Source organism: Schistocerca nitens, chromosome 1, assembly GCF_023898315.1.
Source record: "Schistocerca nitens isolate TAMUIC-IGC-003100 chromosome 1, iqSchNite1.1, whole genome shotgun sequence".
NCBI classification, from domain to species: Eukaryota; Metazoa; Arthropoda; class Insecta; order Orthoptera; family Acrididae; genus Schistocerca; species Schistocerca nitens.
Window position 1 is genome coordinate 739,227,315 of NC_064614.1, and position 25,685 is coordinate 739,252,999.

The window sequence follows — 25,685 nt, forward strand, 5'->3', positions numbered from 1 at the left end:
ACTATGCAGGGTCCTCTTCTAGGTGTTTATAAAACCAAGTATCATGTTTCAAATGAACTAGTGATTTATTCATGTTTGTCAAACGTGCAAGGATTAGCAAAAGTTGAAGTTAGTTACAATTTTACTAAAATACTCTCAACTTATTGCAAAGTTTTGTTTTGCAAAAATTCAGTGCCATGTTACTGTCTAAAACACCTGCTTCACAGGTGATGATAAAAGGCAAATAAGTTATACTCATTTGAAATTTAATTTAGTTTTGATTGCTATCATGAACAAATTTTTGAAGTTCATTGAGCTCAGTGTTGAATAATTTGCCTTGAAAAGGGTAAAAACATAAACTATTCCAAGTGAAGCTAAGAATTAAATTTTGCTACTGAAATAATCATAGACTTTGACTAGTGATACAGTATCAATTTATGGGTCCCCACCATATTCTTCTCATATTAGAAACATAACTGGAATATTATTGCTACAAAGGAAATCTGATACAGTTCCATAAATGGAAGTATAAACAGTGTAATTGTGATTTTTTTTTTTTTTCAATTACTGGTTGTTACATGTCAGTTATGTTAGAAGCCCCTCCATCTCCAACTTTAGTTTGGTGCTTCCTGCAGTAACATCTTAGTACTGAGTCACATAATGATCGTGATTGTAGCTGTTATTATTATGAGTTGACTACAATTTTGCTTTCTGTGATTACTGGTTTGTGCATTACTGGTAACTACCGCTACCCTCAGTTTAGATAGCCCTGTGTCTGTTTGCATGCAGTGTGCTATCCAAAGGGAATCTTAATCAAAGCCACTTCAACAACTAATATTCAGTTTTCTTAAATATGTATTTCCAAATTCATGTGCTTAATTGGGCTAGCGACCACTCATTGTTTCATTCATATACAAAACCTACTACTTTCATTAAACTCCAAAGTTTAAAGCCTGTTTAGTTTTTCTGTTAAATTCACCATATTCAATTCTGAGAGGGTAACATTAGTTTGTGTCACGACAGGCTAGTATTATAAGTTGAAGCACTTGAAGAGCGAGGGGGAGTGGAGCGGCTGCCTGGATCCAAGGCATCTAACTCCATGATGTCCTGCTCATCAGTCAGATGGGAAAGAATGATGTCTGACAGCGCTCGGGACAGCCTTTGACCTGAACGTTGTGAGACTTTCCCTGCTCACTGTCCTTCGAGGATGAGGGGGAAAGGGGGCACTGAGAGGCACTCTGCTTTTCTTGTACCTTCTGGATGCCGCTGCATAACTATTGGTGGTCTTTCCTGGTGCATCTGCCTGGACTGCTTTGTCCTTGGCACATACATGTGCTTGTGGTGGATACAGGCACACTAGGTGTCGTCTGTGTCAAAGCATCCACCTTGGGAATGGGTTTCTGCACTATGGAAGAATATGAGGTGTCAAAGACAGGGGGTTCCATTACCTTATATTCTTTCTTGGCTTCGGCGTAGGGGATCCGTTTGGTCACTTTTATCTCCTGTATCTTGCATTCTTCAGCAAAAACAGGGCAGTCTTAACTCCAGACTGGGTGGTTCCCAGAGCAGTTGATGCAGATCGCCAGAGACAGGCTGTAAGACCCAGTGTCATCATCGGATTTTCCGCAGTTCTCGCAGATCACATCACCTCCACAACTCATAGTTGTATGCCTGAAATGCTTACGGTTTGGAATGTAAGGCCAAACCTTAAGTTGAAGGAACCCCACAATATGATGTTCAGGCAGTGTCGGAGAATTGAACGTGACAATGAAAGTGGCAGTCTTTCCAGTTCCATTATTCCTATGCGTTCATTGCTCCAAATAGACCATTCCCCGGGATTTCTTTCTTCAGTTCTGCTATGTCCATGTCCATGATATCTCAGCATGTGACAATGCCCTTACTGGAGTTGAGAGAGGTGTGTATCTCGACAACTATATTACAGTCACCCAGTTTCTGCGATTTCTTAAAAAGGTCTACCTGCTTTGACCTGTTAGTTTCAAGCAACAATGAGCCATTACGTAATCGTTTTGTAGATTTTAATGTTCCAGCACGACCTTCCAAACCCTTATGGATATTAAAGGGGGACCCTTTTTCAAATGTCCCCTCCTTCCTCTGTATCACCAGAGACACATTGTTATTCACGACTCCATGAGGCCTATTACTGCAGTCCGAAGTACTCTTATTATCAAGAGGACTAGCCTCTCTCATTCTTTTTGATGAATGGGTGTGAATACTCCCAGGCGGTACATCCTTTCTCCTGGAAGGAGAAGATGATGATGATTTCGAGGGTTCTATCTCGGTCACATGAGCGGCTAGGGAAATAAGGGCCACTCAGACAGAGTCCAACATGCCTGACTAAGCCTTATACAACTGAGGTGCAGCAGGTTCTCCGGAGGTCGCCCGCTAATGACTTCCACCTCAACAGCCATGCATCCCAGCAGCACACCTTGAGATTGAGTTTTTTTTTATATAGAGTTATACTGTCCTCGGGATCCGGACAGTCAAGCCAAGATCCCCCTTCCCTGAGACACACAATGTTCCACCAACGCACCGCTTTGTGGTTGCTGAAGCATGCTCAGAGTTTACAGTGACAGGGGACTGGCGGCACTTACCAGTCCCCAGCTCAGGAACTCCAGGGTCGCCAAGCCCACACCCAGCAAATCAATGCTGAGCCCCTGTGGGCTGGAAAAACGGAAGCCATGGGTGAGAGCCCTGGACTGTGACTTTCATATGGCCCTGTAGTCAGCGTTCAGCAACACCCACAGTTGATGAGCAATGGCAAATGCAAAAGTTGTCACAGCATTCATGGAAAGTGACACTAGACCCCACAGCTGCAGCTAGTCCATTGACAGCTACTACAAAAAGGGTCACACTCAATGCAGAGCCTTGTGGGACCCCATTCTCCTGTATATGGGGAGTACTATAGGAAGCACCAACTAAACCCAGAAAGTACATTGAGATAAGAAGTTCTGGATAAAAATTGGGAGTTGGCCCCAGAGACCCCACACAGGAGGGTAGCGAGCTTGTGGCGATGCTGTGTGGTGTCATAGACCCAATGCAAGTCAAGGAAGACAGTAATAAGATGTTGACACTAGGCAAAAACTGACCAAATAGCACAATCCAGGGAGACCAAATTGTCAGCAGTTGAATTGTCACAACAAAGACCACTCTGAGGTTGAGCCAAAAGATACCGAGACCCACGGAACCAACACAGCCATTAACTCACCATATATCTGAGAGTGAGGCTAATTGGCCAATAGTTGTCCATCTTAAGGGGATGTTTAGCCAGTTTCAGTACTGACACAACTGTGCTTTCTCGCCACTGAGACACAAACCCATTTCAACTTTAGATATGGTTGAAAATGGCAAGGATGTGATGTTGACAGTCCATTGATAAGTGTTTGGGCATTTGACTGTGGATTCGGTCTGGCACTGGAGCTGTGTCAGGGCAAAGGGGTAGGTCACTAGGGAATTCCCTGTCACTGCAAAGCTCATTATAATGTTCCACCTGACATGTAGTACAGGGTAAAGGACGTCGCTCTACCCACAGTTTGAGAATACAAAATGCAGGCTGGTAATTCTCAGATGCAGAGGCTCAAGCATAATAAAAAGCAAGCAACAGTGTCTCGATTAGTGTAGACATTACCATTCACAGACACACCAAATACACCCACGGGGTACTGGAGTCCATAGAGATGTTGAATCTTCCCCCAATCTCCAAAAGAGGGGTATGTGGTCCAATGGTAGCAACCCATCCCTCCCAGCATTTCTGATTCTGTCCTTCGATGAGGTGGCAGACCTGGGCATGGAGCCATTTAAAAGCAATGAGGTGCTCCATTGATGGATGTCACTTATCTCTAATGGTCAAGGCAATTTCGGGGGTCCAGCAAAGGAAGAGGGGATCGCTGAGTCAGCTGCCGACAGAATGGCTGCAGTTGTGCTCTGGACAACCACATTGATACTTCCATGTGGTGTGTTTTGTTTTGTTTTTGGGCACAAGAACAACTAGGGTCATACGCAACCATGTCAGAACCATAGAACACTAAGGAAGGGGGGGGGGGGGAATATGGAGTTAAAAAGAACTGCATGTTAAGCATCAACAGAAGGAAACACAGCTAAAAACAAAGTCATGGAGAAAGGTCCATAAAATACACCATAGAGAAATGGAGGTCCTAAACTAGGGATTAAATGTCCTTTGCCATATTGTTATGACACACAAAAGTAAAACACAGTCGACAGCCTGCACATCGTTTGATAAAACAGCTGCTAACTCAGATGGCAAACATAAATGAGAATGTGAGTGGTTAAAAGAGGGCCATTCCAATCAGAAAATGTCAAACTGTCAGCAGTTCAGGGCAATGAGCACATAGTGGTAGGGGAGCACCACTTAACAAATGGCAATGGTTAAAAAGACAGTGCCCAATACGCAACCTTGCTAAAATGATCTCCTCATGGCGAGAGGGCCGAAAGAAGGGCGTCGAAGCTAATGAAAGAGGCTTAATTTCCCGGAACTTGTTCTCATGAAGGAAGAACCAGTAGTGATGCCAAACTGGCACCACCTGCTGACAGACAGCAAAACAGATATCATCAAAGCAAATGAAAGAACTAGCGGGCCGAGGTACGAGGACTGCAGTCTTGGCAACAGCATCAGCAGCCTCGTTTCCCATCAGACCCACGTGACCTGGAACCCACATAAACATCACAGTGGCTCCATCAAGAGCAAGCAAGAGGCAGCTTTCCTGAACCGTTTGCACTTAGGGATGGATGGTGTATAGCATACTGAGGCTCTGAAGGGCACAGAGAATCGAAGCAGATGATGAAATTGAAAAGCCTGTGTCTACGGATGTACTGCGGGACCTGATATAGGGCGAAGAGCTCTGCTGTAAATACTGAGCAGTGTTCTGGAAGCCAATACTGAAAATCATCAGTGCCAATGACAAAGGCACACGCAATATCATGGTCAGTCAGAGCCGTAAGCGAACACAAAATGTGTACAGAAAGTTACTATCAAAAAGTTCTGTACAAAGGTCATGAAAGTATGACGATAGAGCCAAGCTGGAGTAATGTCTTTAGAAACTGAATGAAGGCCAAGGTGAGCACGGTCCGCCGCACGAAGACAAGATGGTGAAGGCTTCACACCCATTGGGAAAGTGGCGGGTAGCGAGAAGTTAAGCTGCCGGAACAAGAGTCGAAAATGAACTCAAGAAGGTTACAGAGAAGAGGGACGTGCCCCATACGGGCAATCCAAGGAGGTGTCAAAGAAGGAGGTGTAGGATGGGTGCCCTGGCATGGGAGACAAACGGCATGCATAACTGCTAAAGAGGAAGTCATGGTACTATGACATTGGATGTTTGGCAGCTTCAGCATAAAGACTCAATTGGTCTAGCATAAAAGGCGCCAGTGACCAAACGGATGTCATAATGGTGGATATTACTGAAAGAACGTAAGAGGGATGGACGTGCACATGCATAAATGAAACACCTTTAGTCTAGTTTTGAACGGACAAGGGACTGATACAAATGGATGAGGGTGGTCCGATTGCTCTCCAGGAGGTACCAGTGAGGACACGGAGGACATTGAGGGACCGTGTACAGTGGACAGCCAGGTAAGACACGTGGGAGGATCAAGAAAGTTTCCTATCGAGCATGAGCCCCAGGAATTTCTTAGTTTCAACGAGCAGAAGAGCAACACACCCAAGATGTAAAGTCTGTGGAAGAAACCAACTGCGCTGCCAGAAATTCATACAAATGGTTTTGTCAGTGGAAAAGTGAAAGCCACTGTTGACGCTCCATGGGTAAAAGACAATCGAGGTATTGCCGAAGATGCGAGAGAGGAGCCAAGTCCATGGAGAACTGCAACAGATCACAAAATTGTCAACAAAAAAGGAGCCAGAGATGCCTGGCCGGAGACACGCCATTGTAGGGTTGATGGCGATAGCGAAGAGGACACTGCTCAGGATGGAACCCAGAGGCATGTCATTTTTTTGGATAAAGGTGCCCGACAAGGCAGAATCCACACATACCACGAAAACTCTGTCTTAAAAATTCCTGAAGGAAACAGGGCATGCGGCCAGAGTCACAGGCTTCTCCAAATCAAAAAATACGGTCACAGTCTGGTATTTCCAGAGAAAACCATTCATGATATGGGCTGACACAGTGACGAGATGAGATGATCAACCACAGAGCAGTGAGCTTGAAATCAACACTGTGCAGTGCTTAGTAAATTGCAAGATTCTAACCACCATACCAGCCAGGCAGGAATCATATGTTCCATCAACTTGCAAACACAGCTGGTGTGAGAAATGAAGCAATAACTAGAAGGAAGGTGTTTGTCCTTGCTGGGGTTAGGTATGGCTACGACAATGGCTTCACGCCTGCGTCTGGGAGTGTAGCACTCACGATTCTGCAAAGAGAAAGATATCGCCTGAACCTTCTACACTCACTTCTGATGGAGGAAGGCAGGGATATAGTGCGTGGAGCTCGGAATCTCCGCAAAATAGTGGTCCAGGTAATGGAGATGGACTACTAGGACATCATCTGCTACTGTCATGCCGGAAAATAGGGGAATGGTCCATGGTGCCAAACAACTATCGGAGGTAGGCTCAGATGATGGGTGGAGGAATGGTACTGTTAAAAGAATTAGTAAAGGAAATTCAGCTAGCTTTTCTGCTATCCCAAAGAATGCGATGACACTGTGCATGAAACTGTTTGTAATGAATTCAGTTGGCCATCATAGGATGATGGTTAAAAATGCGGAGAGCACATCTCTGCGTGCAAACTGCATCGCGGCACACCTCAGTCCACCAAGGGACTGAGACATGGTGCGGTAGAGAGGAAGTGCAAGGAATGAAACGTTCTGTGGCAGTAAGGATAACGTTTGTAAGATATTCTACATGATCACCAAAACTGGGGAAATGTTGTTCATCGAAGATTGCCAGGGAGGAGTAATGCCTCCAGTCGGCCTTAGAAAGCTGCCATTTGGGTGTGCAGGTAGCGTGAAGTTACAGGTTGTAGATGTAGAAAAAAAAAGAAATTCCCCGATTTCCCGGTTAAAAAAACACTTTTTTCCACCTGAAAATACATTTCTTCCAAAGTGACAAATACAGTTTTTCTATAAGTCACAGTATACTTTCCCTCAGAGCTGTAAAAAGATCAATCCTCTGAATGGTAAAGGTTGTATACAGCAGTGTTGAACTTCCTGGCACTTCAGGGAACGAAAAATCTTGGAAAAATAAGTTTTGGAAAGATCTTTGATGTGCAGTAACATTTACGCTCCATATTTTCGTATTTGTATTACGAAAGTATAGATTCTTATCCCGTCAACACAGCATGTTAGTTTCTGAAGCATTGAAATTGAAATTAAAATGCACTTTTGTAAGCAAATCATAGCTCATCTCACATGATCTCAACAGCCAATGACAGCAGATATTCAGAGCATAGGACACATGATGTAGACAGCCAATAGCAACATCACTGTTAAGTAGTGTGAACACACAAATAGAAAAGTTAATGGTTTAAATTAATGTACATAGTGTAGCTAAAAGAAAAGCTAAGTTTTCACATATAATAATGGTCTTCTTGCATGTGTTACACTTTAAGATACATCACACAAATGTGCCTGTAAAATTTTAAATAATGACAGTATCTGGTCTTCTGGGCTCGAAGTTCTTCTAAGTGGCTGGTCCTCAATGTGTTGAGTTTTAAATAAGAGTCAAACGCTCTGTGATTTAAGAATTTCATCGCACATTTTCACACGTAACGTAGTTCATCTTGTGTAAAAGGAAATTTACTTTGAAAGTAATGCTTTTCAAAGTTCCATCCACAACATTTTCCCAAGACCTGTTAGAAATAGGTTCATTTCAGCAGTTGCCAGAGAGCACCAGAAACCAGGCATTACCATGCATGGGCAGCTATGATGACCTTCGTGTATTTAAGAGATCTTACATGACGTCATGAAAGAAATAGAACATCAGAGGATACTGGGGCATCGGAATTTCATAAATCATACAAAAATGCATACTACAGCTTAAAGTGCACATTCCTATGTCCAGCTTCACAATGAAGTGGACACAACCCAATATTAAGCTTTTCATTGCAGTTTTCAGGATGCAAATTTTCTTAGTGTGCCAGTCAGGGTGTATACATGGACAAGGAAAAAAAATTCCCAGATTTCCCGGTTAAAAATACACTTTCTCCCAGGTGAAAATACACTTTTTCCGTGTTAAGCGACAGTATACTCTTCCTCGGCTCTGTAAAACTCATCAATTCTTTGAATGTTTATGTTTTTATATACCGGCGTAGAATTTCCCGGCACTTTAGGCCTAGTTTACACGACAACACTAGGTTGCAGGCAACTATGCTACCGGTCACTGCGCATGCGCACCGCGCAACTCGTTGAAACTAAGCGCTTTTGGCATGTTCCAACTTCCAATACAAGCAAGTAATTTAGATGTGGCAATGCTCTCGTCTACAAGACTAAAATCCCATCGTTTGAGTTAGTCAACTCTTTGTTAAGGAATATTGTTGACAGGAGGGAAAGCATCACAAAAGAAGAAGCTGCATTCTTTATTCAATATTCATCTATTTAAAACGTCGCAACAGATCTATTTTCAAGAGAGTAGTTTGCAAACCATCCTCTTCTTAATGCGGCCTGCTTCAAATAATTATTGCTGTTAATGTTAACAATTATTACTGTTAATAATTATTCGTGTTAATGAAAAAGTGTCATCACCAACTAAAACCGCATCTTATAACATGCCAAGTGTTCTCGATTGCAATGCACGCAACATGATATGTAATTTCAGTTCTGGCAACAGTGCTTCGTGCATTATATCATCTTTACTCCTTATCGCATAATTAACTCTACTTAGAAGCAACGTGAACAGTTCTGGTGACAATTTAAGATAACTGAAAGAACTTCTTGGGTCTTCCAGTATAAATAATTTCAGCAAGGATGCTAAGCAACACCAGTCACGAATCTAAACAGATTTCTTATTTTTTTTCTTATGTGGCGATTCCACGCAACTAGATTTACTCCATCACAACTCGTGCGATGTGGAGCTGACAAAAGTTTCATTTCAGACACGACAGAGCGACCCTCAAAACGACGAAACTGAAGTGTATACTGGTGGCGCCATGTCTACAGTCAAACATGAAACCATCTGTGTGCAACTCATTCCTCCCAATGAGTGGCGCAACCCACTGTCGTGTAAACTAGGCTTTAGAAAACGAAACTCGGGGAGGGGGGAATACATTTTGAAAGACTTTTGATGTGCAGCAACATGTACGCTGCATATTTCTGTATTACAAAGGTATAAATTTGAATTCCACTAAAAACCGCATATAACTTTCCGAAGCATTGAAATTGCAAGACGCTTTTGTAAGCAAGTCATTGCTCATGTCACGTGGTCTCGCCAGCTGATGACAGCATAGGACAGGTGATGTAGTCAGCCAATAGCAAGATCACTTTTAAGTAGCGCAAACACACAAATAAGAAAAGTTAATGGTTTAAATTAATATACATAGCATTCACATATAATATTTGCCTCAAAGATTAATAAACTGGAAGAGAAGCTAATCTTCCACATATAATGTTAATCTTTTTTGTGCGTGTTACACTTTAAGATACATCACACATATGTTCCAGTAAAATTTTTAATAACGACATAAAAGGTTGATCTTCTGGGCTCGAAATTCTTCTAAATGGCCGTCCTCGAGAGAGCGCCAGGTAATAGGCGTCACCGCGCTTACGCAGCTACGATGACGAAGGAAGCCCATATGTTCGTATGTGTACAACATTAAAAGATCTTACATTATGTCATAAAAGAAACAAGACATCAGAGGATACTTCAAGAGCATCGGAAATTCGTGAACCATACTAAAATGCATAATTCGGCTTAAAATGCACATTCATATGTCCAGATTTGTATGTAAATTTTCTTGGAGTACCCGTACTGTATTATCTCATGTTTGATTCTTTATTATGGCATAATGCCATACGTGCATTTCAAATGCAGCAAACAGTTGAAACTAGCCAATAGTGTGAAATTAAACATTTTGTTTCAAATAAAACAAAAAAGATTAATGAAAGCCAAATCTCTTTGGCTAACTGACAAAAATAACTTCATTGTTCTGCAAGGTGATTAATGCTTGACTGCCAGGAATATGGAAATAAAATCTAAAACTAATAACATATTTTAGCCTTCCGTAATTATGCGAAGATATTTTAATTCATTTGATAACTCCCGGCCGCAAAAATCCGTTTGTCATCACTTAACGTGAGAGCTATGAACTAAGAGGAAACAACAAAATCACTGAACTTAAACACAGGTCACGTGGAGAAGGACCCACCTCCCCACCACAACTCAGATTGCTCTGGGCATCAGCGCCACATTTACTATATTTCTGAACCGGGGCAATATTAAGTAGTGGCGCCCAGTCATACTTCTGTAATCAGAAGCGAAAGAAGGTAGTACTCATACGCGACTCAACTGCGCCCGCAACTGCTCAAACGAATCTAATTTAAACAATTGTCACGTCACGCTCATCGGAGGCAATTTGTTGTTATGAAGCATTGCATAGTCTTCCTAAAGCCTTTGACACACTTTGCTGTTGGCAGACACTTGTATGAGGATTGTGTTTTGTTGTTCTATACAGCGCATTTCCTTTGCAACTTAAGTTTGTCCCCCCCCCCTCTCGTTCATGTTTCATTGCTGCAGTATTATTCTGCAATAGCGGGATACAGTAATATCCTTTGTTAAAGTATTGGATCTTACCAGTCAAAATCACAAAAATTTAACTGAAAACTAAAACAATGAAACATTCCCAGAATTCTAAATAATTCCCGGGTTCTTCCCGGTTTTCTCCCGGATGAAAAAATTCCTGGGTTTTTCCCGGATCTCCCGGTTGTCCCGGGTCGTATACACCCTGGCCAGTATTGTATTATCTCAAGTTTGGTTCTGTATTATGACTTAATGCCATACATGCCAGAAGATGAAAATGTGCACTTGAAATTCAGTGAACAGTTGATACTAGCCAACAGTGTGGAATGAAACACTTCATTTCCAATAAATTGACTGCCTCTACGGAAAAGATTGATAAAAGCCACGTTTATTTAGCAAACCAACAAAAATAACTTTATTGTTCTGCAAGGCAATTAATGCTTGACTGCCAAAAATGTGGAAATACAATAAAATCAGAAAACTGAAACTATTAACATATATTAGGCTTCCGTAATTATGTGAGCGTATTTTAATTCACTCAGCAGCTCCCAGCCACAGAAACCCATTTTGTTTTCATTTGACGTGATAAATGTAAATGAGAAGGAATCAGCAAAATCACTAAACGTAAACATGGCTCATGTAGAGACTAACCCCCTCGCCACTACAACCCAGACTGCGCTGCGCATGTGTGAATATGGCAGCTTGGGCATGCCAGAAAATTCTTACGGATAACATCTGGCTGCTTGTTACTCCTGCTGATACAGCTAACAGCCCATTTCAATGCACATGTGCATGAGCCTGCTGGCAACTGCTCAAACGAACTTAATGTAAACAACTGTGACGTTACGTCATTGGCAGCAGTTTATTATTATGAAGTATTCCACAGTCTTCGTCCTAAGGTCTCTGACACATTTTGCTGTTTATCAGTTCTTACTAGTTGAAAAGTATAAGAAATTAACTGAAATCTAAAACAATGAAAAATTCCCGGAATTCTAAAAAATTTCTGGGTTTTCCCCCCTTTTCTCCCTGATGAAAAAATTCCCGGGTTTTCCCCAGATTTCCTGGTTGTCCCAGAGTGTATGCCCTGACATAAACTGCTGGAGCAAGAGCCAAAAGCAAACTCCAGGAGGTAACAGAGATGAGAGGCACGCCCCATACTGGCAATCAAAGGAGTTATCAAAGGAGGCTAGGAGGGGTGGCCAGGCATGGAAGACAAATGGCAATTGGATAGCACAGGGGAGATGGTTGCTTGAGTATGTGTCGGGGATAATGGACCACTTGAGATGATGGACAAGCTGGGCAGTGCAGAAGGAGAGGTCCAAATGGGAATGGGTGTGAGTGGAGTCTGAAAGGAATGTGGGTGGATCCCATGTTAAGGCAGATGAGGTTAAGTTGATTGAGAAGGTCAGCCAAGAGGGCACTTCCATGACAGGTTCTGGGTGAACCCCAGAGGGGATGGTGCACATTAAAGTCACCAAGCAGCAGAAAGGAATGAGGGAGCTGCCCAATTAGATGGAGGAAGTCTGCCCTGGTGACACTGAATGATGGAGGGAGGTTAACGATACCAAGGGAAAAGGTCAAGTGAGGCAGGAAAATGTGGACTGTAACACCTCGAAACCAGGTAGTCAGGGAGGTGGGTTGACTATGAAATGAGACGAAATGCTGTCCTCAGCAGGAAGGTCAAAGCAGAGCAGGAAGAAATGCAAGGGGACACAATTTTGTTTCATGGAGGCAGAGAACAAGCAGACGCTGTGATTCTAAGAGCAGCCATAAGTCCTCTTTGTAGGATCAAAGGTTACGAAAGTTCCATTGGAGGAGACTGGTAACGAGGAAAGGGGAGGAGGGAAAAATGAAGGGGTGTCACCTCAGCAGCTGCCAAGTGCCAGCCTTCGAAGACTCACAGCTACAGGCCACAGAGGGTGGAGGATCCTGCTTTGTGAGGTCTACAGAGGCTTCGGCATTCTCCTTCTGTCAGTCTGTGGAGTGCAGGGCAGAAAAATGATTAGTGGTGTGCACCGGCAAATTGGAGGTCAGCCAGGTGAGGGTATCATGCGGCAGCACCATCAAAGAGGATCTCCGAGTTGGCGATGTAGAGGCCCTTTTCCCTTTGTTTGACTTCTTGGCGCCTTTCCGATAGGCAGAGGAATACACAGATGTCTTTTGGCTGGAGGGACATATTAAGTCTTCACAAGAGTATTCCTTCTGTCCTTTCCAGCCTGCTGGTTGTGTTGCAGGTGATTTTACTCCAAGAAGCGAAAGTTTGGAGGCTTGTTGCACAGCTGAAAGAGGAGACGGGGTTGCCACCATGACACTGGGTGATTTCACAACAGCGGTGCTGAATTTGAGGTCACAAGCCTGCGTGGCCATATCCTTTGTGGAGCGAGATGTAGCGAGAACAGTACTGTACATCCCAGATGGTAGAACACACAGTTTCCCACTAGTCAAAAACTTGTGATTGACTGGATAAGGCACTTTCCCCTTCACCCAGGTCTCCTGGACAGCCTACTCATCGAGATACACGGGACAATCTCGGGAGGAGGGGGCATGGTCGCCATTCCAGTTGATACAGCGTGGAGGAAGAGGTGGACAAGCACCCTCATGAGCATCCCTATCACAGGTTATACATTTGGCCAGGCGTTGGCAGGACATCCGAATGTGGTTTTAACGGCGACACTGGTAGCACTGCATCGGGTTCAGAATGTACCGTCAGACTGTGCTAACTTCATAGCATGCTTTAATCTCTGACGGAAGCACCACTCTATCAAAAGTGAGAAAAAGAATGTGTATGGGCACTCAGGATTTATCTACCTTTTTCATCACCTGATGGACTGCATGGCACCCTGAGCAGAGAGGTACGTTGGATTTCTGCCTTGATCAGACCATTGAGCAGCCTAGTGTAAATAACACCACGGCAAGAATTCAGCATTCGATGGGCCTCGACGTGAACAGGATAGCTGTGGAGGAGCGAAGCTGCAAGCAGCTGCTGTGCTTGAGAATAAGAAGTAGTCTAGAAAAGCAAAGTGCCATTTCATAAACGAGAGCAGGATTTCACAGGGTCATCAACTGCATCAACACATTCTGAATAATAAACAGATTTATCGTAGCAAAGGACTAAGGGTCTTCAGTACACAAAACCAAGAGGAACCATGGTGCAGCTGGGAGGGTCTTTGAATAGTTAGCCTCATTCCGTTTATGTTTGGTAGATGTTGACTGTGAAGAAGATGATTGACTCATTGTGAGGAAATCCCCCGTGACTGCCAGTGTCTCCAATGACGCACTCCTTCCAACTGGGGCCCCCCCTCAGAGAGGAGTGCACCCGCCTTAGGTGACTGTTCACATCTCAGGTCATACCTCCAGAACACCTGAAAGTGGGACCAATTGGCAATTTGGGAAGGTAGCAGCTCAGGCAATCATCCCTCCCTGGGCTTGGCCTGTACCAGACAGTACGTGCGAAACCTACCTGTGAACCCGGGACTGGGAACTATGGGTTACTCAGTCACCTGCTACATGTCAGATATGTGGGCTGGCCTTCAGGAGCACACAGGAAGGAAGAAGAAAAAGAGGAACCTCAAATGCCAAAGTGGAGGAAGGATAGGAGAAGAGAACAAACAAAGAAAAAAAAAAGGAATGAAAAACAGTGGAGAGACTGCTGTGATAGCAGCTACTGAATATGCAGAACACATTTCCAAAAACATCTCAGACATGTTCTCCAAGGGAGGGGAAAAATAATAGCAAGTAGATAGACATGCAGCACGAAAGGGAATAGATACTGCAAAGGCTGGGGCCCCATGGTATCCAAGCACAAACCTGCCAAAGAGCGGTGAGCCCCCTCAGGCCATGAGGTGGGGGTGTGAAAGGTGACAGCAGTGGTAAAAACATCTAAAACAGTTCTGGAGAGAGCCCATGTGGGTGGACACTCAGACGAGTGATGTCGAGGGAGACTCAAAACGATCAGAAAATGATCACTGTCGCACAAGTCATCATGGACTCTCCAATGAATGGACAGGAGAAGAATTACGTTGCAAATAGAGCTAAATGACTGAATAAGACCCATATGCCACACTGAAGTGTGTGGGAACACCAGTATTCAAGAGCCAAAGATTGAGCTTTGTGAGCAACTTTTTGACAGCTTTATCACAGCCAAAATAGTTCTATCCTATAAAGCATTGTGGGCACTGAAGGCACCCAATGTTAGGAAGGGTGGGAGGAGCTGAGATAATAGTGCAGAAAATGCGTTCTGGGACACTTCATCATCTGGAGGCAGATACACATTACATATGGTAAATTCCAGAGATGTCTTCACACAAACAGCCACAGAATCCAAACCGATTCCAGAACGTACGTGCAAACACCACCTGATGCTCTTTCATCATCAGTGCGGTTCTTAAATCAGCCCCGATAGCCACAGAGGGTAGGAACTGCATCGCTGGGAAACAAGTTTCCTGCAGGGCAACACAAGAAACAGAGGAATTGCACAAATAATGTTGTAGCTCAGCCAAGTGGCAGAAAAAGCTGCTATAGTTCCACTGGACGATCACGCTACAAGTATCCTGTGGCGGCGTGAAGGGACCAAAGAGGCAGTTCATGCCTCAGTGCTGCCTGCTACCAGTGGTTGTGAAGATACACCGTCAATACATGTTTGTTCCGAATCAGGATGGGTGTATGTTTGGGGGGGGGGGGCGGGGTGGTGGGGGGACCATTGGGGCCACCAGGAATTTCTCAGACAGAGACGCAGATCCAGGGTCTGACAGCAAAGGGGCCATCAGAATTCCCCTCTTTTTGGAGGACTACTTATTGTCCTTAAGATGATTTAGACTCCTGTGAAGGCTTGTCTAACCCCGATTCTGGGACAGAGGAGCTTCAGAAGGACTGCTGGGGCCATGCAGCCACCAGGAACAGAAAGTTTAATTCACTTCATGTACACACCATGATACCACCCACTCCGAACGGGGTATCTCCCCAGGTGCACCATCCAGCCACTGCAACAGTTCCTGTTCAGTAAACTGTTGCCCAGAGCCTCTTGCCCCAGCCCTGTCAGGCATATACTCCTTAGCTTGCGTGGGGAGTTTCCAGCTCAGACTCAAACAATGTGATCCCTGCATGATCAGAAGGCTACCACGGTGCAGGTACTTGATGATATTCCCCACACCCACAACAGAATGGCTACCTTGCTGTGTTTTGGGTGTAGTACTGTTACTAGAAAGAAGGGTGCAAAGAGAAAAAGGCACAAAGATGGAATAAACGTTGTGCTGGGTAACCTTCCCTGTGTGACCGCACTTCTGTAAAGTTCAGAAAAGGAGAATAAAGTCAGACCCAACAATGGGACCATATAATTAATAATGAAAAGGTGTACAAGATCGGAAGGTAAGAAAACTGTTGTTCAAAACACAAACCAGATCCAAGCACAGTTGGCAAAAAGAAAACCATCCAATGGAAAGGTAGAGAGGAAAAAAGGAACAGAATGATAGACTTGCAGCACGGAAAGAAAAGTAGCACTACAAGGTTTTGGGGCCCTGTGGTGGTCTTGCACTTACTCACAAAAGAGATGAGAGACAAATACAAAGAAGCCTGAATTACTTTTGTCCGAGAAAACCATGTGGCAGTCTAGCCATCACATCATTTTAACATTTCTGTCGACAGAAAATTATTTATAATACTTGCCAAAGTGCAGTACCCCTCATGCAGAGTCTGTGCTGACACAAAACTAGAGATATCACAGCATTACACAAGATAGCAGAGACTGTGGTATTTCTTCTAGTATCACTGCCTTAGATTTTTCACATAATGCAACCAAACAAAATTTGAGTTCCAAAACAAATTTGGTTCTTATAACATATTGTTGTTTAATATGCTTCCCTGGCTGAAAGTAAGTTGTGGCAATTTATTTACAAAGCACATTTTCTTTAATTTTGTTCCTCATACTCAGTCCAACTTATTTACTCTGTTTTGGTCACCCTTTTAACATTTCTTTTCTCCTCTCTCCCCTTCTTCTTCTTCTTCTTCTTCTTCTTCTTCAATGATCTTATTGCTATATTCCATCCCCAACTTTGTTACCTTTCTTCACAAGAATACCTGTTTTCTATCCACTATTCTTCATTGAGGCCTTGTTACAAAAACTCAATCCAAATATACTTGTTAATACTATAAGCAATGGCATACTTTGTTTGATTAAGGAGGGAACACATGTCATGTCCCAATAGCTAGCATCACTGCTGGATTATCTGTAATACTATGAAAATTGTTTTTGAAACCATACTACGCTTTCACTTTCTTTTTATTTAAATCAATGAGAATATTTTGAATGAGAGGTAAGACATAGAAAAACCAGAAAGGTGCACTGTGAAGCAATAAACAAATATAATTACCATTCCGAGCTCTTTCTTTTTTCAGTTTTTTAAATTGCAGTTTCTTAAAGTTATTCAGTTTCTCATTCCCATCAGCATTTGCAAAAGAAACTTCTTTCTTTTTTGTTGTTTCCTTTGCCTTTCCTTTCCTCCAACGTAGTTTTTTCTTATTAGATGCAATGGATACATTGTCTGGAAGCTGAAATAAAATATGGAGTCAAACATTAATTGATGCAAAAATAACTGCACAAATTTTAATGTAAACTCCCACAACAGTTATTTCCTAATATTTCATCAGCCTCTGTACCATTAGTAAGCTAGGCATTTTGAAAATAAAAAAAATTATTTTGATGTAAAGAGATCTTTTCTTAAAACTAAAGAAGGCAAATATTTTCTGCTGAAGCAGACAATGGTAGACTTCTAAATTTTATCAGAGGTAACCGACATAAGTACTGCTATAATACTGAAAGTGAACACCATGCAATACATACAAGTTCACTCTTATTCTCAACTTCCATCTTCTCAAAGACAGAATTTGCGTCAACAGGTCCACTGGATTCCATTCTAATTTCTGCTACAGACTGTTTTCTAGAGGACTCCAATGCGCCCAGTACTTCCGTTTCCATAGCTTCAAAAGAAGCTATGTCAAATTCAGCAACTGCTTCCTGCACAATTGCAGAGCTTATGTGTGCATCTGTGATGTCCTCTGGTGGAACTGTGTAGTACTTAATTTTACCTCTAAAATCACAAACAAAAAGATACATGAACTGAAGGTTTTAACTAAAAAATATATGTTGAAACTTCTTCTCATTTCATAACTTCACTAATACAAAAAGAATATATTGTCACACTTAAAACAAATGGTTTCTGGTTGCAGCCACATTAAAGCAATAAAAGATTAAACACATGATAAGCTTCAAAGAATTCATTTGCACAAGTGGTTACAACTACCTTCCGCTCTGAAAATGGCTGAGATTCGTACAATTTATAACAATTATTTGGGCATTATTATTCTTACACCAAGTGTCAAAATCAATCTTGCTTACTATTAAAGCTTGTGGTTCGCTGACTGGTACGACGAGCATTGAACTGTTTGTCAAGAAACAGTTGTCACACAAATAGATGCAATGAAAAATAAGCAAAAAATGAATTAATTTGGACCTGATTTCTTATTTCACAATGATCAATTTGGATTAAATTTATTACCTGAATGTTTAATGTTCCATATACATGTGTATGGTTAAAGCATGTAAATATTAATGTGGTTTTGATCTAATCTATCTAACAACAGGACATGTGCAACTGCAGCAGAATATCTTGGAGAGGGAGGTAGAGGTGAGGGGTGAGGGGTGAGGGAGGGAGGGAGGGAGGGAGGGAAGGAGGAGGGGAGAGGGAGAGGGGGGGGGGGAGAGAGAGAGAGAGAGAGAGAGAGAGAGAATTACTCGGTGAACACAGCTGTGTATCTCTATGACACAGAACAATTAAAGTTTAAGAGGGGAGCTCGAAGAGCATTATAAGGAATATCTTCTACAAAACTGTGTGTGTACCAACAGACTGTACTGCCTGCAGAGAACAAAAATGAGACAACAAATGAAAAAGAGGAACAAGACATTATCTGATGAAAAGACAGGAAGAATGTAAAGTAAAGGACAAACACAGCTCTTGTATAAGCAACTGCATGAATAACCTTCCATCGTATCCTATTACTCCTAACTTTTCCTTCTGCTAATATTCGCTACACATGGTTTTTCATTTCTGTGCGCCAAAACAATAACTATTTGTCCTTAACATGATCACATTGTTTTTTAATATTTTGGTCATTCCAAAAAACACTGAATTTACCAGTTCTTAGTTCTTCAATAAAAAGAACTAGTTATATCAAAGCTAACATTCCACATTTATTTAATAATAATAATAATAATAATCCTGAAAACGACATCAAAGTAGGACTTTCATTACCTGTTCCAATCATCAATCAATATCCTTGCAGCAACTTCTGGGTCTGGTACACCTCCTTTCTTGAACCTGCCCATTCGCTTGGCCAGAAGTGAAAAAAATTCTTGTGGTGTAGAGTATTCTGGAATGTTGTACAGCTCCATCATCTGATTGTAAGTAAAAAGTATTGTTAAAAGTAACACAAGGAAGCATGACACTTAGCGTAAGTTGTTATTTAGGGAGGCTTTTTTTCTGAAAAATCATTGTAATCATGACAATAAACAACACTTATTATAATAAGCAACTGACTGAAACCCGGAAAATTTGGGCTTCTGACAAAAACAAGAAAATGTGATTTGGGGTGGGGGTGGGGTGGGGTGGGGGGGTCTTCCTAAAAATAAAAGTAAAGACATTTGTTTTCTGGACATTTTTATTCACGATAATGAAAGAACCCTTATTTCACAATATATTTTGACATCTTCAAACTCAAGACATTTGTGATGCACTCCACAAGCTTTCCTACCCCTTCTGCTTACTCAGTTGTTGTCAAGTTGTTGAATACAGCAGAATACAGGTGTCTGTTATCATGGAGAAGTGCAATGCTTCTGGAAAAATCCATGCCATTTGTTTTGAATGTTGTAGCATAGTTGATAAAGCTTATTGGCTGCTGCATTTATGGTCTCTCCTCTAGGCATAAAGCTGATACACAGAACACCCTCTCAATCTCAAAACACTGTGACCACAATCTTTTTGGGGCTCAGAATTTATTTGGCTTTTTTTGTTTTGTTGGGGGTTGTGAATGATGCCAGTCCATTGACTGGCGCTTAGCTTCTGGACTTTCATGGTAAACCCACGTCTCATCACCAGTAACAAATTTTTTATTTGACTTTATCTGGAACCTGGAAGTGCTCAGCAACCACATTTATTTCAAATGATGAGAGACGGTACAGCAGTCAGAACTTGTGTTTATTGTAGAAGATCTAGATTTCAGTTATAAAGTGTTTTTCGTAAAATGAGTGCTTCTGTCATATCACAATCCATCTACTGCCAATATTACAGTTTGGCAGAATCTACAATTGTGAGTCCAAGTATTCAGATGTACTGCAGAAGGAGTGGCTAATGAGGTATTCTTTTATTTTTTGTTTAAATATTTGAGTGATTTTCAGCCAGTATGCCTGATGCTCAATGACAATACAGGGTTATTACAAATGATTGAAGCGATTTCACAGCTCTACAATAACTTTATTATTTGAGATATTTTCACAATGCTTTGCACACACATACAAAAACTCAAAAAGTTTTTTTAGGCATTCACAAATGTTCAATATGTGCCCCTTTAGTGATTCGGCAGACATCAAGCCGATAATCAAGTTCCTCCCACACTCGGCGCAGCATGTCCCCATCAATGAGTTCGAAAGCATCGTTGATGCGAGCTCGCAGTTCTGGCACGTTTCTTGGTAGAGGAGGTTTAAACACTGAATCTTTCACATAACCCCACAGAAAGAAATCGCATGGGGTTAAGTCGGGAGAGCTGAAGGCCATGACATGAATTGCTGATCATGATCTCCACCACGACCGATCCATCGGTTTTCCAATCTCCTGTTTAAGAAATGCCGAACATCATGATGGAAGTGCGGTGGAGCACCATCCTGTTGAATGATGAAGTCGGCGCTGTCGGTCTCCAGTTGTGGCATGAGCCAATTTTCCAGCATGTCCAGATACACGTGTCCTGTAACGTTTTTTTCGCAGAAGAAAAAGGGGCCATAAACTTTAAACCGTGAGATTGCACAAATCACGTTAACTTTTGGTGAATTGCGAATTTGCTGCACGAATGCGTGAGGATTCTCTACCGCCCAGATTCGCACATTGTGTCTGTTCATTTCACCAGAAAAAATGCTGCTTCATCACTGAAAACAAGTTTCGCACTGAACGCATCCTCTTCCATGAGCTGTTGCAACTGCGCCGAAAATTCAAAGCGTTTGACTTTGTCATTGGGTGTCAGGGCTTGTAGCAATTGTAAACGGTAAGGCTTCTGCTTTAGTCTTTTCCGTAAGATTTTCCAAACCGTCGGCTGTGGTACGTTTAGCTCCCTGCTTGCTTTATTCATCGACTTCCGTGGGCTACGCGTGAAACTTGCCCGCACGCGTTCAACCTTTTCTTCGCTCACTGCAGGCCGACCCGTTGATTTCCCCTTACAGAGGCATCCAGAAGCTTTAAACTGCGCATACCATCGCCGAATGGAGTTAGCAGTTGGTGGATCTTTGTTGAACTTCGTCCTGAAGTGTCGTTGCACTGTTATGACTGACTGATGTGAGTGCATTTCAAGCACGACATACGCTTTCTCGGCTTCTGTCGCCATTTTGTCTCACTGCGCTCTCGAGCGCTCTAGCGGCAGAAACCTGGAGTGCGGCTTCAGCCGAACAAAACTTTATGAGTTTTTCTACGTATCTGTCGTGTGTCGTGACCATATGTCTATGAATGGAGCTACAGTGAATTTATGAAATCGCTTCAATCATTTCGTACCAGAATTTAAAAGTCTATTCTGAAGCCTAGAAAGGGATTGATTATCTACCTGTAAATTCCAGTAGGGCAAACCATTTGCCTGTATTCAGAAATCTTACTACACAATGAATCTCACACTTGGTGGGATCACTAATTTTGTCACACATACTAAAATCACATAAATAAACAGTCAGCGACTATTTCTGCTAGCTGTTAGCACCCTACTGGCACCAATGATTAGGATGATATTATGATGCAGGTGTGGGAAGAGAACTTTGTGTCTTGTAAGATCAAAATATTCTGTTCTTGAAAGACCTTTGCAACAATTCTAAGCGACCCCCCCCCTGCCCGCACACGAGCATGCGCGCGCGCGCGCGCGCGCGCGCGCGCGCACACACACACACACACACACACACACACACACACACACAAACTAGAAACTGTCTTTGGTCACAGAGGCCGGAGTGCAAGCAACTGCGCCCGATTGGAGTCGCAATCTGTGGATAGTTGGGGATGAGGAGGAGGCTGGGGTGTGGAGGGGCAGCAGGGTAGGGAAGGAGGAGAGTGTAATGCTGCATCTAGGAATATGTGGGGACATGGTGGGGACAGGGTAGTGCTACTAAGTGAGGTCAGGAGGTTGGGAGATGGGGCAAGGGGGCAGGGAGGGGGGGGGGGGAGAGGAGGGGGAGAGGAGAGAAGTAGGGGAGGGGGAAAAAGACTAGTGGGTGTATTGGTGGAATAGAAGGCTGTGTAGTGCTGGACAGGAGGCTGAGAAGGGGATATATGGGCAAAGGACACGGACTAGTGAAGGTTGAGACCAGGGGAGTTAGGGGAAATTAGGTTATGTTGCAGGGCGAGTTCTCACCTGCACAATTCAGAAAAGATGGTGTTCGTAGGTAGGATCCAGATGATGCAAGCTGTGAAGCACTCGTGGATGAAGCAGACTGTGTTGGACAGCTTGTTCAGCAAATGGGTGGCCGAGCTGTCTCTTTGACATGGTTTGTCAGTGGCCATCCATGTGGGCAGAAACCTTGTAGACTGTCAAGCCCAAGTAGAAAGCAGTGCAGTGGTTGCAGCTTAGTTTGTAGATCACATGACTGCTTTTTAGGATAGTCTTGCCTTTGACGGCATAGGTGATGCCTGTGATCCAACTGGAGTAGGTGGTGGTGGTGGGAAAATATATGCCACAGGTCTAGCATTTACATCTGTTCCAGGGATATAAGCCATGAAGCAAGGTGTTGGTAGCAACGTTGGAGTAGGGATGGACAAGGCTACTGCATAGGTTTGGTGGCTGATAATATACCACTGTGGGAAGGGTGGAAAGGATAGTGTGTAGGGTACTCCTCATTTCAGGGCACAATGAGAAGTAGTTGAAACCTTGGTGGAGAATGTGATTCAATTGCTCCAGTTCTGGGTGGTACTGAGTTATGAGGGGAGTGCTCCTGTGCTGTTGGATTGTGGATGGCGGTAGATCACTAGAGAAAGGCATGGGAAATCTGTTTCTGTACAACATTGGGAAGGTAATTTCAGCCTGTGATGGCCTCAGTAAGACCCTTGGTATGTTTGGAGAGGGACTGCTTGCCACTACAGATGCAACAGCCCTGTGTGGCTAGGCTGTATGGAAGGGACTTCTTGGTATGGAATAGTTGGCAGTTGTCAAAGTGGAGGTATTGCTGGTGGTTGGTAGGTTTTATATGGATGGAGGTATGACATAGCCATCTTCAAGGTGGAGGTTTAAATCAAGAAAGGCATCTTGTAGGATTGAAGAGGACCAGGTGAAGAAAGGTGCTGAGATTCTGGATAAATGTGGATAGGGTATCCTCACCCTCAGTCCAGATCACAAAGATGCCATCGATGTCTCTGAACCAGGTAGGGGGTTTGGCATTCTGAGTGTTAGGAAGGAATCCTCTAGATGGCCATGAACAGGTTGGCAGAGGATGGTGCTATGCAGTTGCCTATTGCCGTGTCATGGATTTGCTTGCAGGTGATACCTTCAAAGGTCAATAAATTGGGGGTGAGGATTCAGTTGTTCATGGTGACCAGGAAGGAAATCATAGGTTTGGAGTCAGTCAGCTGGTGGGAAAGATATTGTTTAATAGTGGCAAAGCCATGGGCACTGTGGATGTTAGTGCAGAGGGAAGTGGCACCAATAGTGACAAGCAGGCGTGCCATGTGGTAAAGGAACTGGAATTGTGGACAGTCAGTAGAGGAAATGGTTAGTGTCTTTTATATATAAATATATTAATATCAGCCATTTCCTCCACCGACATGCTTCACTTCAATGACTGCTTCACAGCCTGGCCTTCTGGACACTTTCTTCCTTTTCCTAGCTGCGCAGGTGGGAAATCTACCTGCAATGTCTCCTCTATTCCCATAGCCCCCTTGCCCCTGTCCCTGTCCTTCACCCATTTATCCCCTTCCATGCTCCCACTCCAGCACTACACATCCTTCCATTCCACCAATGTACACACTAGCCTTTTCCCCCCTCTACATCTCTCTCCTTTTCTACTTGCCCCACCCCCCTCAAATGCCCCAACTGCACTTAGCAGGCCTACCCTTTCCCCGCATCCCTGAATGCTTCCACAAGCAGCACTACAACCTCCCCCACCACTACCCTGCTACCCCTTTCCGCCCCTGCCCCTCCTTACTCCCCCCACCATTCACAGATTGCTTCTCCCATTGGACACAGTTGCTCGTAGTCCCGTCTCAGCGGCCAGAGACAGCACCTATTAACAGATGTACCCTGCAATAGCAAATACTGCCACAGCAGTGCCACCTTATAGATAGAGGGGGGGCGAGGAGAAATCATTTCCTCATTAAAAAAAATGTCGAATACTTAATATGCTAAGGTTAGGTAGTTTAAATCATTAAGTGGTACATGACTTTCCTTATGAATGTTTATCAGCAGGCCAAGACAGATGATATAAAGAAGTGACTTTCATACCAACCTGTAGGCTCTCTTACCTGTTCCCTGTTTGCTCTTTGGAGAATTGCTGAAGCTGGTGTCATTGGATCCATTAGGCTTTCTACTCTAACAGCATTCTTCAATGCAACAGATGCATCACCACGTCCATCAGATGAAGCAAACACAATTCCAGGACTATCTAATAGTTTAATTTTAGAATCCAACTGAACTTCTTGCATGGCCCTACAGAAGAAAAATATATTTATTAAAATGAAGTACTGCTATGCAGAAAACCACAGGAGACCAATAGATATTTATTGCTGTCAAAATGGAGGAATAAATATAAAAGTAAAGGCAATTCTTTCCAAGGTACACACAATTATTTCTCAGTCTAGTTTCCCATAAGAACCATGAACACTATTTCTTTTTTTCTTTACAAACCAATAAAGATATCTATTCTCACTGGAGCAATGGGAACCGTAACACGAAGTGCATTGTTGGTCACTTAAATAATAATAAATCAAATACACAGAAAACAGCTTAAAATCTGCAGTAAAATCACTGCACAACAAACACACATGTCGAAACAAGCCACGAAAATGCTTAATGAACTGAAACACAAATTTTTGCCCAAAGCAATTTTAGAAAAATGCAAGCAATAACTTTAATAGAGGAAAAAGAAACTACCGTATTTACTCGAATCTAAGCCGCACTTTTTTTCCGGTTTTTGTAATCCAAAAAACCGCCTGCGGCTTAGAATCGAGTACAAAGCAAGCGGGAGTTCTGAAAAATGTTGGTAGGTGCCGCCACAACGAACTTCTGCTGTCGAATATATGTAGCGCTACACAGGCATGGTTTGTAGGCACAAAGATAAATACTGACGCCAAAACCTCTGCGTCAGTAAATAAATTTTTGTTTTAAAAAAAAGGTGGAAGACGAGCTTTTTTTCTCCGCCCCGAGTTTCAACCACTGCATTTTCATACATTATCCAACGAAGTAAATAAAAACTCCATATTATTCATCTTCGAATGTAGCAGAATTTCAATGTACTACGAAAATCCGACTGGCAAGACTGTTTGGGATGTTTGTCAATATGGCCAACTCTACGTTCTGAAATTTTTCGTATCTGTCACAAGAGATGGTTGCTAATAGGAACTTTTAAGAATTGTGAATCACATGCAGTATTCTCTTCACCATAAGAATAATACGAATATAAACATTTTGCCATGTTTTCTTTTGTGTTTGCTGCTATCTCATTTAAATCTTGCCTGCCTAATAAACTACGAAACTAGAGTGAGAC

The 25,685-nt window shown here is 42.9% G+C and overlaps 1 protein-coding gene across 1 annotated transcript in view; it reads right to left on the bottom strand.

Annotated features, from left to right (window-relative positions):
• The window catches only part of LOC126260269 (guanine nucleotide-binding protein-like 3 homolog), a 91,564-nt gene that overhangs the window by 10,952 nt on the left and 54,927 nt on the right, over positions 1-25,685 (bottom strand). Inside the window, exons 7-10 of the mRNA XM_049957599.1 lie at positions 24,445-24,628; positions 19,003-19,145; positions 17,535-17,781; positions 17,065-17,242 (exon numbers count right to left, since the gene is read on the bottom strand). Of these exons, the coding sequence (XP_049813556.1) occupies positions 17,065-17,242; positions 17,535-17,781; positions 19,003-19,145; positions 24,445-24,628 (752 nt within the window). The remainder of the gene's footprint in view (positions 1-17,064; positions 17,243-17,534; positions 17,782-19,002; positions 19,146-24,444; positions 24,629-25,685) is intronic.